Source organism: Cordyceps militaris, assembly GCF_000225605.1.
Source record: "Cordyceps militaris CM01 unplaced genomic scaffold CCM_S00009, whole genome shotgun sequence".
Classification (NCBI taxonomy): domain Eukaryota; kingdom Fungi; phylum Ascomycota; class Sordariomycetes; order Hypocreales; family Cordycipitaceae; genus Cordyceps; species Cordyceps militaris.
In genome coordinates, this window is record NW_006271977.1 from 332750 (window position 1) to 349762 (window position 17013).

A 17013-nucleotide genomic window follows, 5' to 3' on the forward strand; every position below is an offset into this window, starting at 1 on the left:
ACACAATGAACTAGGGATTTGAGTATTATTAGTGACTCACAGTATAGACCAATTATGAATTCGTTTGATATATTTCTACGTTGCTTGAATCTTGCGTGGCTTGCGCGTATGATTATTCGGCTACAAGATCCGGCTCTACTACTCAATCGGGCAAGTCCGAATCCCATCCACCGGACGTCATTGGACAGATTGGATGAGACGTTCAACTGAGTCACGACATGAAAACATGCTGTCAAAGATTTTAAGCGACTGATACTCCGTACACATCACATAGATGGTACTGTACATGATTGTAAATCGCCGTACATTGCCGTCATTACCATCACATCCTCCGCGCCGTGCTGCGCACCGACATGTCATCCGGCGCGAGTACGTGGTTTTCGCGCCGACCGCAGCCGAGTTGGACGCCGCCGCCGTGATGGCGTTGCGCGACCCGCGGCGTTTCCTCGCCGTTCATCGCCGACGACGCCACGCCCTGCTACGAACCTCGGATCCAAAAACGACCGATGCTGGAAAGAGCTTGTTGTTTCTGGCAAGTAGAAATGTACAGGGTTTGTCTGAGAGATGGGGATTTTTTTCTAATCGGTTGACACTCCCACTCATGGCGACAAGATCTAGTAAATCCACGAAGCAAATGGGAAGCTCTGCGGACTCACGGATCTGGCGATCGCCGGGCGGCCCGCTAGCCGGATTTTCATATCCACAGCAGCCGCCGGCCCCCATCAACAATAAACATCAACTGCTTTTCGACGACCAGAAATTGTTGATATTCCGCTTCCCTATAACGCCGTAGAATCATGTCCCCCCGGTCCAAATCATTCCAGAACGCCGTACAAGAACCCTCCCGACGTTCGTCTCACACTCTTCGGCCCATCACCGCATCAATGTCGTCGTCGGGCATGTCACGCCACCCGCGCACGGCCTCGCGCCAGCGCACCCGGCGCCACTGCAGACACGGCACCCAGCAGCAGCACAGCACGGCGACGGGCAGGCCGAAGCCGACGCCGAGGAAGAAGCCGCGCGCCAGCGACCGCCCGCCCGTGATGTGCTGCCCGAGGCCGCCCTGCGTGACCGGGTTCGCCGACGACGGCTGCTGGTCGTCGTCGTCTGCCTCGATAGGCGCGAGGGCGGACTGGGCACAGGTCACGACGGCGAGGGCGAGGAGCGCGAGGAGCGTCGTGGGCATTGCTCCCAATAGGTTTCTGGGGGGCGAGGCTGTTTGTGTGTGGGTATATGTTGTTGTTCCCCGTTCCCCAAGTTGAAATGCTGCGCTCGCCTTTTTCCGTGAAAACGGTCGTAGCGGATCGCACAAAAAAGGGGTCCTTATTGGTATACAGGTGCAATGTATCGTGGTCATAAAGATGGGGGAATAATAGGTTTTTATTTCTGGTGTTCCAATGTTGCCTGTTGCCAGTCTATTCTCAAGGGTGTGTGTGGGTGCGCGCCTCCATCGCCATCTCGAGACTTGTGTTGCCTCCATCAAGTGGGTCCAGATCTAAGTTGAAGGTTGTTGTTTTCCATTGCTTCTTTAGTCGCTTCTCGCATCGCCAAACGACGTGTTGATGACGCCTATGCCTCGTCTTCAAGATTGCTCTCTGCGCGTCTGTAAAAAGTATCGACGTGTTAGGGTAGAAGCCCTAGCTATTAGCTGTGGCTCTAGCGGCTCTGGAGAGCTGGTCTTGATGGTAACAGGCTCTTGCGCATCGAATTGATCGGCTAGCAACAGCACGCGGTGCATTGTAGACTTGGTGGGAGGTCATGGACAAGTCTATTCCATGGGTGTGCGGTGCTGTCAGATGGGGCGAGGGAATAAGAATACTTGACGGAAATGTGCACGGATATAACCTCGCAATTGCCACAGAACGGAACTCAGGTACCAGCGCCACAGTGGCGCGAATCTGCTGTGCTGTTGTCGTTACAGCATGCATCACCTCATTTCCAATTTTCTTTATTGTTTCTTCTTCTCTCTTTTCCACTCATTTTCCTCTTCCAATTCACACTGAGTCGTCAATGCGGAACTCGTCAACATTTCTTGGCGCATCAATTGCGTACTCCCTTCCCTCGGCATTCCTCATTCGGCTCCCTACAGAGCTGCCCTGTACCAAAGCCTCGATGAAATATACTCGCGCCATCCTCCAGACGTATTGCTCCCATCCATTTGCGCTGATGAACAAGCACACCTTGTCTTATTTGTCGCGTTCGACTCTCCACCCATAATGCCCAATTCATCACATCGACGCCAAAGCCAACACGCCCCAGTCTGCGACGTCAAAAGCCCTACGCTGACCAATTCCAAGTCCAAGTCCCATCAAACAAAATACAAATACAAAGCGGCAAGGATGTTGGAGCCGCAAAAAAGGAGGCCAGGGACACGGCCGAATCCCAAACATCCCGTGTCGAGCCATCCCGTTTACATGTAGCAGTGGTGGACTTGGGCCTTGTTTTGGACGGGAAAAAAACAACATATTCCGCTGTGGACGGCGGAACGGCTACCAAGTAGCACGTCATCATGGGCTACAATTCTTGGCGAATCAGAATCATCTTTTCGAGGCATTTGCACTGATGGGCTGATGTGGACGTCTTAAGAGCAAGTTCCACGCAACCACACAGCAAAGCTTGCAAAACAAAGCAAGAAACAAAGATACCCGAATTCATAGCCATGAGCTACATCAATTCATACGCTAGAGTAAAAGTATACATCTCCGGACAACCCAAAATATTCCTTGTATTCAACAACACGCACTGGCTGTTTCGTGCACGCCCATGCTTGTCATGCCCCGTAATAAGAAGAAAAAGTGCCAAAATTCAACAGAAATAAGGTATATATGTGAAGAGAAACAGTCCAAAAAAAAAAAAACAAAGAAACTGTAAGTGGTACTTATATGATGCCACCGGGCGGACCGTACCCCGAAGACGTGCCCCCTGCGCTACCGGGGTCACCGTCCATCGGGGCGCTCGTCGTTTTGCGGAGCATAAACATGGGCTTCTTTCCTTCCTTGTCTAGCTGCTTAAAGAGAATGAGAGGCTTCTCGTCCATGGCCAGACACCGCTCCTGGTCGCCGTACACAATGTACAAAGCGTACTGGTCCCAAGGTGCGTTGATTTGGTACTTGCGCAGCGCCGCTGGTAGAACTTTGTAGCACGGGTCTTCCATAGAGACCCGAAACGATTTAAAGATCTCGACTGAGCCGGGAGGGTGGTTCGGGGTATCGGGCACCGGTACGGCCACCGGCGTCTCGCGCCGTCGTGGGGCACTCGTCTCGCTGTAGTTTCGTATCGACGGGGTGGCCGTGTCGCTGCGGTAGGAGCGTGATGCGAGCGTCGTGCCGCTCAGGTAATTTTGCGGAGATGTGGGAGAGGGTATGTTGGGCGAGTATCCGGGAGAGGAGGCGTTATGGCCAGAGCCGTTCATGGCGGCAAGATGAGTCGATGACAAGACGGCGCGTTCGGCGGCGCTGGCAGGGTCTAGCGTTTGCTCAATGGTTCTTTCATGACCAGCTTGTGTGGGCGATGAGCTTTTTGGCGTAGCTCCTATCAGGATTCTGCGTTGCGAGTATTGGCGTTTTACGCCGCCAATGCCGGTGCTACCGCCGGGAGGCGTCGGCCCAGAACTCGAAATGTTGCCAGCTTCGTATGTGTATCCCTGGCCACCCGACGTAACATTGGGTAGGGGCTGTTGGGCATCCTTGGCGATTCGCAGGGCAGGCAAAACATCTTCGCGTAACCGTCGAAAGTCGTCCGTCATGCGTCGTAGGTCCCCCTCGAGCAGGTTCATGCGCTCGTCGCGTAGCCTTAGCTGTTCGACAAGGTGCTTGATATCCTTGAGGGTCGCTGTGGCGTACTGAGCCTCGGCGTCGGCAGCTGTAACCAGTTAGCAGACGCAATAGCAATGATACGGTAGGACGTACACATTGGTAGATAGTGATCCGACTCCATGGGTATATCCTGTGCCTTTTTGACATCGTATACACTCTTGAGGATTGTTAATCTGTGACCGACACTGGCGATGCCCATGCTCTTCAAATCGTCGTGGAGCAAGGCAACCAGAGCCTCTCCAACAATTTCGTTTTCTTTTCGCACAAAGTTAGCTTCTATTCCACCCCGGTGCGTGCCAACACCAAGTCTCCAAGTTATACGTACCAAGGAAATGGTCGGCATACTGGGAGAGGCCGATGTTGCTGATGAAGTCGGCGCACTCGTCGACAGTCCACTCGGAGATGATGGTCTCGGGCAGGCGGTCAGCACTGCTGTGACGGCCATATGTGGTGGGCGTGTGTTCGGCGGATGTCGAGAGCTCAGAATCGATAGGGGAGGCTTCCGAGTCGCCGACTGGGGAGTGACCGCCCATGCTGCGCTCGTACTCGTCGTCGGCATCCGACTCAGCGTATGCGGTGCCGCCCTCGAAAGCCATGGCAGGTCGTGTCGAACCGGGACGGTATCGTCGTGAGAGCAAGGTGAAGTGGTGTTTGGGGGCGCCCGTGGCGAAGCTGGCCGTTCAGCTGGGCGCCAGGGCAAGAAGAGGAGGGGTTTCTGCAACGCAGGCGAGGTGGGCCAAGTTCCCCTACCAGCAGCAGTCGCAAAAAGCTCTCGTCGTGCGGGTGAGTCGCTCGCAAAAGCCGGCCGATTTTTTGTTGTCTTTTCGGGCGGTGCCGGTCGTGGTGCCAGGGGCAAGGCCAAGCGGACGCGCAAGCTCGATTTTAAGCCGATGGATGAACTGGGAAGGCGATGGAGAAGCGGCCGTGCACGATGGGCGGCTCGAGGCTGCGAAGAAAAATACGAGGTGGGCGGATTTCTCGAAGCGGGCTTGAGTAGGGGAAAAGCTCGAAGAAAGAGGGCGAGGGTCGGCAAGAGGGGGTTTATCGAGAGAGGTGGGAGATTGGGAGGACCCGTTGCGATTGCAGAGGCGTTGGCGTGTGACGAGAGCCGCGTGTGATTGAGGACAAGAGAGGGGGGGGTTGAAAGAAACGGACGGAAACGCTCAATAACTACACAACGGAAAGGCGGCGCGGCTAGAGAAGAGGAACAAAAGGAACAAGGGGAGGAAGAGGAAAAGCAAATGTCGTGGGTTCGGGACGGGTGGTTGTGAGGGAGGAAAATGCAACCAAAGGAGGTGGTACCAGGAGACTGGCGAGGGGGCGGCGGCGGCGGCGAATAGAGCGATGGAAAGATGGAGATGGCAATGGGAGATGGAGATGGAGGTGTCAGGTCGCTGGTGGTAGCAACAGGTACAGTGGGCTTTGTTTTCTGCCCTGAGCAGGGGGTACCTGCAAGACAGCGAGAAAAGGCGCACGGAAAGAAGTACCGATGACGTTCCTTGCAGCACGTACCTAAGCCAAGGTACAGGCCTAAATTTAGAAGAGCGTTATTTGTGCCACAGCTTCGCTGTTAGTACTTAGTACCTAGTAGGTAGCTGGGGAGGCGCGCCATCCGTGCAGCGAAGCTGTAAGCTGCAGGATACACTCTAAACCGGGCGCTAAAAGCGAAGAAATTAAATGAGGTATCTCTCTACCTACGTACTACGGTACCATGGTCATGATAGTTAGAGCGTCTAGGTAGGTGAGCGTTACGGATGAGTCGTGGCCTGTTCTTTGATGCTTTTTGCTTGCCCATTGACGAAATGTTCAACGGCCGCGGTAATTACAGCGGGTTCCCCGAAGGAACAGCGGCTTTACAGCGGCTTTATTCCAGCGCCATCAACTGCGTCAAAATGCCCGCTGTAAGTCCACTGTAATCTCCAACGACGCCCCCAAACTCCAATTATGCCCAGCTTCACAAACCACCAACAGGCGCTGTCATCATCAACCCATCATCACACGCCCATCATCTGCATATCTGCATCTGCACGTCCCCTTTTCTCTTGCAGCCTCCCCCGTCACATTGCAGAGAGTTTTCTACAAATAGCACACACACACGCACACACAACCCATGGCTGATCCCCAGAATCCATCGCCCTGCCTGTCAACCCCGCTAACTGCCGTTATCCCCTGCATCTCACGACGGCACAACAACCCCGTCTCGGCGTGCCTGCAACTGAATACTCTTGTCTAGTTACTTCTTCCTCCCGTTTCTCCCCCTTCGGTCTCTCAAAGCAACCAGGCCCCTGTGTTCCGTGTTTTGCTGTCCATCCTTTCCACCGTCACTCCACTACCACCTCCTCCTCGGCTCCTTTACACCGGCGTCGACTTCTCATCAGCCTTTCTGCCCTTTCGGAATGAACGAGCCGTCACGACACTGACACAGCCAAGCGAGACCCTACTACAGTCGGCAATGCCCGGACGCCTTGGCCTTTCCGCCCTCTTGTATATAAATAGAGAGCAGGAGAGAGACTGTGCGCCGGTGAGAGCGATGCGCCTTTGTGGCGGCCTGTGCAAAACGCACCGAGTAACGTCGTCCCATCGACGATTTCCAACTTTTTTGTCTACTTCGTCTCCCAGTAGTGCCTGTTTCATCAAGCGTGCTATCTCGATCCGTTCGGGTGTCCCTCGCCCTCACCCACGCAGTCTCTCTTCCCACCCGCCTCCGTTGGCCCGGATCTAGGCTATCCCATTCTCTGAATGCATGGACGTCCAACTACCAAAACCCACGCCAAGCAACGGCTGCGGAAACCCACGTTCCATACATCTATCGTCAATTTCCTCTTCTATATCGCGGAACCGTTAAGAGACGGGGAAAAGAAATCAACATCTGCAGATGCACTGGGCATGAAGAAAACCCACGCCGCATGATAATGCACAAGGCCCACCACCACCAACCCCCTACGTGGAAATATTGAATCGCCACATATGGTGGGCTGCGCACCAAGAGGAAACATCATGCCATCTGCTGTCCAATTCGCGGCAGTCATTCAGCAGGTCCTCAGCGCCGCCAACGACTCCAGATGTGCTTGACAAATAACTGCAGCCCGTGAATCCCCTCCAGACCTGGCAGAAACTATGACATGATGTCTACCCTAAACGTCCACGTCAGTGACAGCACCACACCCCCAAGTCGACTAAGGGTAGGCCGTAGAAGCAAGCACAATATGCTTCGTAGTCGTAACCATCCAAGAGTATTCCATCCTTGGCCGCTCATCTCGTTGGGTAAATCCTTGCGCTGCCAAGGTGCTGCCCTTTGCAAGCCCACCTATCGCCTCCACGCGTGTTTCACCTTCACCAAGCGCAAATCACCACAAGCAATCCCTCCGTTCGACAGCCTGTTAAACCGCGCACAAGGAATACATAGTAGAATAATCGTATATTGTAAATATTCACCTATTATGTACACCTCCCATACTTCATTACCCATTATCCTATCCATGCGTCTACGGCCATGCCACACATCGCCGTCTCGTCCCTCCTTGCGCATACAACTCATTCTCAACCGCCGGAGATGTGACAGCTTCAAATTGATTAAATAAAATTAAAAACCACCCAAGCGGGCTGCAGTCATGCCCTCGCAGATGTGATGCCTTGGAGCAGAGAAAAGTGTAAATGCAGCGAGGCCTCGCCCAGTCTTCAACACTGCGGCTCTATTCAAAACCAACCAGCCAACCACTGAACGCCTCTTACATGTGATTATCGTCTTTTGCAGCTGATCAACGCCTCTTCCAACTGATTATCGTCCTCTACAGCTGAAAGTGATGGAATGGGCAACATGATATATAACAAAAAAAAAGGTTCCAACGCCTATGTAATGCTGAATGTTTATCGGAGTGGGAGCTTGGTGTCCTCGACACCATGGCGGATGACATCCTCTACCTGCCATCGTGGCGGGTTCACCGGAATGCCATTGGCGGCACGCCATTCGCACTCTTGCTTGTGCGTCATGGTAGGCAAGTTCTTGGGCAAATGAGGAAGACCACCCGCAACACCTGTCGAAATCTTGAGCTGCAGCAGCTCAGCAACCTCCTCACAAGCCACTAGAAGACGATCCATATCCTCCTTGTTGTGTGCGGAAGAAACACAGAATCGCGCACGCGAGCTGATTAAAGGCGTGGCAGGGTATCCCACAACGACGACCGAGACCTTGCGCTTCAGCATCTCGTGGCTAAAGGCAGGCATCTTTGCGGGGTGATAGAGCAAAACAGGAATGATGGGCGAATCGTCGTGGCCATATACAATGAAACCCAGGCGTTTGAGTCCGAGACGAAGGTATCGAGAGTTAAAGGCAATACGGCGGAGACGCTCCTCGCCCTGTCCAGGGCAGACCTCGCCAGTGATGAGCTTGAGCGAGACCAGAATCTGTTGGAGGACGCAAGGGGCAGGAGACTCTCCAAGCTGCGTGGCGGCATTGGTGGCCCGAAGCTTATCAATGATGGCCTTGTCGGCAGCAATATAGCCGCCGTTGGCGCCAAAGGACTTAGTTAGAGTTCCCATAAGGATATCCACCTCGGCAGGGTTAATGCCGAAGTAGTCACACACACCACGTCCGTTGGGGCCAAGAGCACCGACCGAGTGGGCCTCGTCAACAAAGAGATAGAACTTGTACTTGCGCTTGAGCGCGAGAATGCCTGGCAAATCACACATGGTGCCCTCCATCGAGTAGAGGCCTTCCACAACGACCAGAATTTTCTTCCAAGGTCGGTGAGTGCGGGGTTGTCCCTGAGAAATGGCCTCTCTAAGGACACGCTCGAGGCTGTTAGTGTCATTGTGGCGGAAAGACTGAATGACAGCACCAGAGAGACGAGCACCGATACGAATGGAGGCGTGGTTGAGCTCGTCGGAAATGATGAGGCAGCCCTTGCTGACAAGAGCAGGGAAAGAGCTTGCGTTGGTGACGTAGCCCATGGAAAAGACCAGGGCAGCAGGCTTTCCGACAAAGGAGGCAATCTCACGCTCAACCTCGAGGGCAAGCTCCGAAGTGCCAGCCTCGGCTCTGGGACTGCAGAAACTGATACCGTAGCGCTTTACGCACTCCTCGACGGCATCCGCGCATGGACCGCTCGACTGAGCAAAGCCGAGGTAGTTGTAGGAACTCATATTGAGAGTTTCAGTGTGGGTGCCTGTGTACTTGTAGGACAAGTTGAAGTCGTAAGAGATGCGGTCCAAGAGGGTAATGTAGCGGCCTGGGACGCCAATGGTGGTACGAGCAAAGCAGTCATCGAGACGGCGCTTCAGACGGCGTGTGTAAAAGCTGTCAAAGTCGTCGTTGAGCGGGGCGTAGCCATTTTGCAGCTTGAGAGCTCGATACAGCTTCTTGTCTCCGAAGCGCTTGCCAAAGAAGTCGCGGATGTGGCCGAGAAGAATGAGAATTAAGTAGCTGATGTAGGTGGTGAGTAGGTAGTAGTAAGGAGGCTCGTCCTCGATGGGAGCATCGAGGGGCTCTCCGTGGGATTGTGACGTGTAGAGGTGCGCGGGGTTGGTGAGGGGACCAAACTGGGCATCGGCGATGCGCTGACGCTCAATCTCCTCGGCCGTCTCAGGCTTGAAGATTGTCGTGGTGGAAGTCTCAAGCGTTTGGTCGCTGGCCATGGCACTGGAAAGCGAGATGGTGGGCAGCGGGACGGTGGCTGGCGAGATGCCAGCAAGCGAGCCGTTCATCGACTGAAGCTGAGAATCGCGGGCGCCAACCTGGGCAAACAAAGACCTATCCAGGCCAGGCTGATCGGCCTGCAGCTGCATGGCGAGCAGAGACTTCTGAGCCGCAGAAGTGTTATCCTTGGACTTTGGGCTGGACGAAAAGAGCTGAGAGAGGCGGTTGGACTTGGAGGTAGAGGGACGTCTCTCCCTCTTTTCAGACTGCGGCATGGCGGGAGACGCGGAGAAGGGGTTCTGGAGTCGGCGCGGCATGCTTCTGGCTAGATTCGAGGGAAGAGCCAAGAGAAGGAAGAGCCGGCGAGACGAGGTCTGGGCGGGCTCCGGTGCGGGTTGCGCAGGTGCGGTGAAAATGATCTAGCCAGGGGCGACGGTGGTTGGCAGTCGGGAGCGGATCGACGGATTGGGTTCGAGGCGAGCTGCGAAGCGGCCAAAGAAGCCAGTCAGCAAACTGCAGAGAAATCAATTAGAGAGATTGAGCGCAGTGATTGAAGAGAACGAGGCAATCTTGCGAGGCATGTCTGGTGGAAGATGGTGCGGGACGGTGGACGGGAGCTTGGTGTCTTTGGGCGCAGGGAGAGGGCTGGTAAGCTGCCCGGTGCGGCGGCATCCATCCATCCATCCCCTGAGTCCCCACCCCTGTCATGATGGCAGAAATTGGGCGGAAGAGCCGGGGATTCGCAGCACTGCGACGAGGAGAGCACTAGGCTGAAAGAGGAGACTATTGGGGGGTGTGGTTTCTTGGATATAGCGATGTCGTGTGATTTCCCTCGATGCTTACCAGTGGTTTGTAGCTTGCCGGGTTGAACGCGAAGGTGCCGCGTGGATTTGTGGCTGACGTTTGCACAACAGGCGAACGTCACGAACAGTGGCGCAGGAGAAAACAATTGACTTGAAGGAATGACGGATGGCGTATTGAATGAAAGTATCTAGGTTGTTTGTAGGAAAGAGGGAGAGTACGATAGTTAGGAAAGCAGATAGAAAAATCACTAGATGAGAAAAAGTACGGAGTATAGCCGGAGAAACAAAGCCGGCAAACAATATGGAGAGTCAGTCCATGACGCCGATGCTGGGCGAACAGGCCACAGCAGGTGAGCGGGTCTTTGCATCTACCTGCGAACCACTAACATGCGCTAGAAACGAAAAAAAAGGTCAGAGAAAAAAAAATATTTTTGGGGGGCAATTTCAGCGATGCAGTGGGGTAAACGAGGCTCTCTAAAATTAGGGGGCGAGACAAGCCCTCAAAGGGTTTAGCGCCTGTCCTGGCCGCCGGTTCAACCAATACACAGCTGCAGCTTTTTGGTTATGGAATACAAAATCAAAGGCAGGTCAAAAGCTGGCTAACTACAAGAACAAACCATGTGGGATATTCTAGTTACTAGATGTGCTAGTAGAGCTGCGGTGTTGCCCTGCTTCTAGCTCGCGGCACCTCCCACAACAGCCCACCCGGCCTCTTCCGGCTTGTCGGAGCCTCCGGAAGCCGCCCGTCCCGCCTGGTCTCATGACGAGGCCGATTTGCAATATCTTGCCCGTCGCCGGCCAGCCCGCTGGAATTGTCGGAATCGGTTTTTCGCGATCGGGCGCGTGTCCGATTGCTTCCCGAGTCTCTTGCACCAGCACACTCCTAGCTACCTCGGTAGTCTAGCTCGTCCGACGGACATGGCGTGTACAACGATTCTCTATGGACCATCTCCTGCATATTTGAAGTCATTTCGAGATACGCGCATATCTATCATCACGATCTTTACCTTTTTGTACTCTTCACAGCCATCCTCTTAACGTTGCAGAGACTCAGCTGTAGCTGGACGGGTTGGCGAATGTAAGCTGCTCTCTAGGTACATCATTTTAGCTACTGCTTCCTCTTACTGCCATAAAGATCCTCACCCTAGTAGGCGATATGCCCTGAAGTTTAAGAGAAGATAAAATCAATAAGAGCCACCTATCCAGTCGATACCCCAAATTTCTCCCTATTGTCGTTGTGTTGTCAAGTTGCACTGCTGGAATCCGCAAAGACGCCTCAGGCTCTCCAGGCGCTGCCGCCGCTAACACCAACCTCACTCATCCAGAGTTCTGTGCCACAAAAAAACTTCCATCTGACCATGGCGCGCGCCCACGCAGTCATGTCCCTCGCGCGCTCTCCCTATCGAATACAAGGCCGTCATCTCCTCTCTCAATGCCGTCCACTCCCCGCCCTACCAGTCTGCGGCAGCGCGCGCCGCTTCCACAACTGCGCCGCCCAGCACCACGCCGCCTCCTCCACCGCATCATCCCACGCCACGCCACCCAAACGAGGGCTCCGCGGTCTCGGGCTTCTCAAAGGAGGCCAGGGAAGCAAGCCGCCCCGCGGCGAGACCGCAGCCCCGGCCGCCACGCGCTACATCCTGGGGCAGAGCGCCGACCAGCCCATCCGCGCGCGGTTCGCGCCCTCGCCCACGGGGTACCTGCATCTGGGCTCCCTCCGGACGGCGCTGTTCAGCAATGTCGCCGCGCGGGCGAGCAAGGACGGCGGCGCCTTTGTCCTGCGCATTGAAGACACAGACCAGGTGCGCGCCCCCGTCTTTCATTTCTGGTACGCGAAGCTAACCACGCTTGTTCTTCAGAGCCGCCTCGTGCACGACGCCGAAGAGCGCCTGCTGCAGGATCTGTCCTGGGCCGGTCTCTCCTGGGACGAGGGTCCCGACCGCGGCGGCCCCTACGGTCCCTACCGCCAGGTACGTCTTCCCACTCCCCATCCTTGACGCAAAACTGAACATGGTTGCCAAGTCGGAGCGCTTGCCCATCTACAAGGAGCACGTGCAGACGCTCCTCGACACGGGCCACGCGTACCGCTGCTTCTGCAGCCCCGCGCAGCTCGACGCCCAGCGGCAGGCCCTCCACGAGGCCGGCCGGCCGACGCTGTACCCGGGCACCTGTCGAGCTGTCGACGGCGACGAGTCGGCGCGGCGGGCGGCGGCGGGCGAGCCGCACGTTGTGCGCTTCCGCGGTGGCGCCGCGGCCGGCCGGCCGGCGCTGCGCGACGCCATTTACGGAAATTTTCAGAAAAGTGAGGACGAGGAGGACTTTATCCTGCTCAAGTCGGACGGGTTCCCGACCTATCACCTGGCGTGCGTGGTGGACGACCACCTCATGAAGATTACACACGTTATTCGCGGAGAGGTACGGAGCACTTTTCGCCCCTCCCCTTCATCTATTGCAATCGAGGAGCTTAATACTAACGTGCGACGGTACAGGAATGGCTCATCTCCGCGCCCAAGCACATCGCCCTCTACCAGGCCTTTGGCTGGACACCGCCCATCTTTGCGCACCTCGGCCTGCTCGTCAACCCCGACGGCACCAAGCTCAGCAAGCGCAACGCCGACGTCGACCTGTCCACCTACAAGACGGGCGGCCGCATCTTTCCCGCCGCGCTGCTCGCCTGGCTCGCCAACCTGGGGTCGTCGTTCAAGCCCAACGTCCCCCCGCCCCGGTCCGTCGCCGACATTGCCGAAGCCGTACGTTTTCTTTTCTTTCTATTCTCTGCTTCTTCTTTCTAATTTCTCTGTTTCTCTGTCTACTGCCTGGCTAACTGATGTCACAAAATGTAGTTGACGTTCAAATTCACCCGTGGTGGCATCAAGCTCAACATGGAGAAGCTCGACTACTTCAACGCCAAGTACCGCGACGTGCTCCTCCGCGAACCACTCGCCTCACTCCCCGCACACGAAGCCGCGCTTCTCCGCACGCACCTCCTCGAGCCGACCCTCGCCGCCGTGCAGACGGCCACCGGTCAAGGCGTGGCCGCGTGGCCGCACGCCTCCCTCCCGCTCGAGCGAGTGCCGTCGCTCACCGACGTCGCCTACGTCCACGCCGTGCTCGCTAGCCGCGACGGGGGCTTCCGCACCGCCGACGACGTGGTCGCCCAGCACCCGTACCTGTTTTGGCGACCGCCGCAGGCCGTCTATCGCGCGTCCGTGGCCGCCACGCCACCCGATGCTCGCGTCCTGGCCGCGCTGGAGCAGGTACTCGCGCGAGACGAGCTCTGGGGCCAACGCGACGGCCAGCCGGTGGTGGAGGCGCTGCGTATGATTCTGGATCCGCAAGGCATCGAGGCACTGACCATGCACAACGTGCTGCGTCTGGTGGGTGCGGGCGGTCAGGACGTCGTATCGCAGAGCAGCGGCCGCATGTTTGCTACGCTGGGTCGTGACGAGTGGTTGCACAGGCTGCGGTGTGTGCAGGATCTTGTGTAAAACAGACGTTGGTGGCCATTGCCAGCGAAACGACATGTACAACTCCAGGAAATCGCATGTACGACTACTTGTATTACTACTACAGATGCCCAAAATTATAGCATTAAAGCAAACACGAGCTCGCAAACACACAGTAATGGGGCACGTTTTGGTCATTGGGGCGTAAGATTCTCTTTCAATTATGGTTTGATGAGCGGCTGAGCAGCTTAAATGTAAACAAGATAGGGATTAAGAAACCAGTCCAAGCTGTGATGGATAAGATGTAGATGATAAACCATTAAGTCGTTACTTGTCGCGAGAAATGTCGGAGTGCCCACGTCGACGATGGACAAATGCTAATTGATACACGGTGGGGTAGAAATTACGGACAAGACGGACGACGAGGCGTCCGTAGCTTCTTTCCGTACAAAAGGGAAGGGAAGTGAAGTAAGAAAAGGAAACGTAGAAAAGAAACGCAATTGGAACCAGCACGGCAAGTGGTTGCGTTGCGCGTGGGGTATATGGCTGGCCCAAAGTCTAAACCTCAAAAACCCAAATCTAATAAAAACCGTTGGTTAGCTCTATCCAGAAGCGGCTGGGTGTAACATTTCGAACAGTAGGATTAGAGGTGCGGGGTCTGCGCCTCGGAAGAAAACTTACTTCTATCTTTCCAATTTCCTGTCTTTGCCTCTTTGCGGCCTCCTTGGCACTCAGCATGGCCATTTCCAAATCGTCCTGGTCACCCATGGTAATCATGTCACCGTTGGGCATATCCTCATCCTTGAACTTAATCTTGAAGCGGCGGCGCATGCCAAACTTGTCTCGAATGCGGTCGACGAAGTCGGGGAACTCTACAGCGCCACCGATCATGATGTAGCGGACGTCCTCGGCATGGACCTTGACTCGGAACTTTCGAACATCGGGTCGTCTTGATGTGTTGCGGGAGCCATTGGACACGGAACCCGGGACGCGCCGATTGTTTGAGACCATTTCAAATTCGGCTCCGTCTAATGAGCCGTCATAGTCTGATGGCGCATCATCCTCCTCTTCGTACCGCTGGGATGGCCTTCGGCGGGTTTCTTGTCTGCTGCCACCTCTCGATTCTCTTTCTTTGCGGCCGGCGTACATGTCGTACACGTCACTATTGGCGTAGGAATCTTCTTCAATTGTCTTGGTGGGTCGGCGCTGCAGTGGCGGTGGTTCTCTTTGAGAGAAACCCCGTGACGGCAGCGCGCTTGACGCTGAACGTGTCGCGTTGGGTCGACCGTCGTCTGGGGAGAAAGAAGCCTTTTCGTACTTGCGATTAGACTCTTGTGATTGAATGTTTAATCTCGCGAGCGTGGGCCTGCCACCGTTGCGGACAGAAACGCCGCGGGACGGGCCACGATCGTTCTCTGGTGGGGGGGTGGGAGGGAATACATTGCGGCTGGTGCTTGGTGGCTCTGATTGTTGTCGTCGAGACTGGATACCGGGCTTGACCAAGTTGGTAGCAGCAAATGAAATGTTGTCAGAGGGTCGGTCGTCTTTGACCTCGGTCTTGACGGCCTGTAGAAGGGGTTAGCGGGAGTTCTGGGAACTGTGGTTTGGTATACTTGCGATTTTCATTTCTGACCCTGCAAACCCAGTAAAGGCATTGGAACGATCCGACGCAGCAACTAATCTGGCTTTACCCAGGTAATCTTTGGTCTTGAGATTGCGGACCTTGGCCTCGTTTGGTCGGTATACGACGCCGACTGGGATCGAGAAGACGGTATATCCCTGGTGGAATGTTAGGAATTGGTTGTCTTGCAGCATCGGCGACACTTACATCGGCTTCCTCGCGAATCGCATCGTCAATTACATCGTGGTCTTCGACAACTTTTTCCTTGACAGCAAAACTCAAGTCCTGCATACCGGCCTCCTTTTGCTGGAGATAGATATAGCAGAGACCACGGTTGAAGAGTACCTCGCATGAGTATAGTTTGAAGAGCAGACCTAATTGCGCATAATCAATCATGGTATTGCCGCGGAGGTAGAGAAGTGTATCGTTGAAATTGGCGAGGGCTTCCTCAAAATCGCCGAGGAGGAAATTGGAGACGCCTTGTTGGAAATAGGCGACGGCGAGATACTGGTCGAGACGAATAGCTCGCTGATAGCATTCAACCTGCAAAGAGCGGACAAAGTCAGCATTTCAATGGCAAAGGCAGCCAGAAAGGGTCCAGACTTACAGCCTTTTCGTGCTCGCCGAGGGTGGCATGGATGACACCCATGTTAAAGAGAATCTTGCTGGTGTCGCATATCTTTTCGAAGTCGCCGAGAGCATCGTCAAATTCATTGTTGTCGTATCGTGCGAGGGCCGAAACCCATGTCTCGATTTCCTGGAATCGCGGTCAATGAGAGGGGCAGGTACGGGTGGTGGAGTGATGCGCAGCCAGAACTTACCAGCTTCAGAGACATGATGATGGCCGAAGGCAGTGTGTACTGCACAAGTCGACGGGGAAAACACGAATTTGGCGATGAGGAGACGGGATCAGGGCAGTAAAGTCAATTTCGAGGGCGGAGAAAAAAAGAAGAAGGAGTACAGAAGAAGAGGAGAGCCGGGAATGCTGCAGGAGAATGCAGTGGTGCGGCTGGGGTAACAGCAAGTCGGGCGCTTATTAGTGTAAGAAGCACCAGTAAGAGGTGATAGATGGTGCAGCCAATACTTGGGACCTTGGCAGAGAGGGGGCGGGCCGTGTGTGGTCAGTGGATCACAGGATGCACAGTGGACCGGCGGTGGATGGCTGGATGCGCTGGATGGATGCAGTCTGCAGGACTGGCCCGTGGATGCCGGCACTCGTAGAAATGGAGGCGGTTGATAAGGTAGGGGTCGACCCTGTTCCAAGGCTCAAATCCAATGACGCGGAAATGCCCAAGAAATGAAATGTGTTGCTATTAGTGCACAAAGACCGCACGGTGCGTGGGCTCGATGGCGTCTTCCCCCACTTGCTAGCAGATGATTCGCGTCGGCCTGCTTTGATGAAGATGTCCGGGAGCTAGGTTGTAGTCGGGTGACTAGTAACTGTTTGTAGCTCGTGCCAAGGGTTGTTGATTGATACTAGGTAGTTGTTGAGTCGAGCCGTGTCCGTGTATTCGGGTCGTTGTCAGGTATGGTAGCTTGAACGAGAATACTGTCGACTTTCCACGTTAAATCATGGATGTAGCAGAACATGAAATAACGGCGACTTGGATAGAAAAGAAGGAGGAGGCTGCCAGAGCCAGGCTAGGAAATAGTCGAGTTGATATCCTCGTGGTCAAACGGCGTTGGTGTGCTT

General features: G+C 55.0%; 5 protein-coding genes across 5 annotated transcripts; 1 reads left to right on the top strand and 4 right to left on the bottom strand.

The window, feature by feature from the left end:
* Positions 1–856: 856 nt before the first annotated feature.
* On the bottom strand, positions 857–1186 carry CCM_09425 (uncharacterized protein; the record flags this gene model as incomplete). The annotated part of the gene is made up of 1 exon (XM_006674559.1): positions 857–1186. The coding sequence occupies one exon, from the start codon at positions 1184–1186 to the stop codon at positions 857–859; it is 330 nt and encodes a 109-aa protein (XP_006674622.1).
* Positions 1187–2878: 1692 nt separating this feature from the next.
* CCM_09426 (MAPKKK cascade protein kinase regulator Ste50) lies at positions 2879–5534 on the bottom strand (the record flags this gene model as incomplete). The annotated part of the gene is made up of 6 exons (XM_006674560.1): positions 2879–3861; positions 3909–4091; positions 4141–4487; positions 4566–4761; positions 5118–5209; positions 5518–5534. 6 exons carry the CDS (start codon positions 5532–5534, stop codon positions 2879–2881), a joined length of 1818 nt encoding a protein of 605 aa, XP_006674623.1.
* Positions 5535–7682: 2148 nt separating this feature from the next.
* On the bottom strand, positions 7683–10158 carry CCM_09427 (serine palmitoyltransferase 2; the record flags this gene model as incomplete). The annotated part of the gene is made up of 2 exons (XM_006674561.1): positions 7683–9716; positions 10150–10158. The coding sequence occupies 2 exons, from the start codon at positions 10156–10158 to the stop codon at positions 7683–7685; spliced, it is 2043 nt and encodes a 680-aa protein (XP_006674624.1).
* A 1453-nt stretch (positions 10159–11611) lies between these two features.
* On the top strand, positions 11612–13741 carry CCM_09428 (glutamyl-tRNA synthetase; the record flags this gene model as incomplete). The annotated part of the gene is made up of 4 exons (XM_006674562.1): positions 11612–12223; positions 12276–12668; positions 12743–13003; positions 13097–13741. 4 exons carry the CDS (start codon positions 11612–11614, stop codon positions 13739–13741), a joined length of 1911 nt encoding a protein of 636 aa, XP_006674625.1.
* A 228-nt stretch (positions 13742–13969) lies between these two features.
* CCM_09429 (PB1 domain protein, putative) lies at positions 13970–16156 on the bottom strand (the record flags this gene model as incomplete). Its single annotated transcript, XM_006674563.1, has 6 exons — positions 13970–13987; positions 14381–15265; positions 15317–15478; positions 15528–15863; positions 15928–16077; positions 16142–16156. 6 exons carry the CDS (start codon positions 16154–16156, stop codon positions 13970–13972), a joined length of 1566 nt encoding a protein of 521 aa, XP_006674626.1.
* Between the last annotated feature and the right edge of the window lie 857 nt (positions 16157–17013).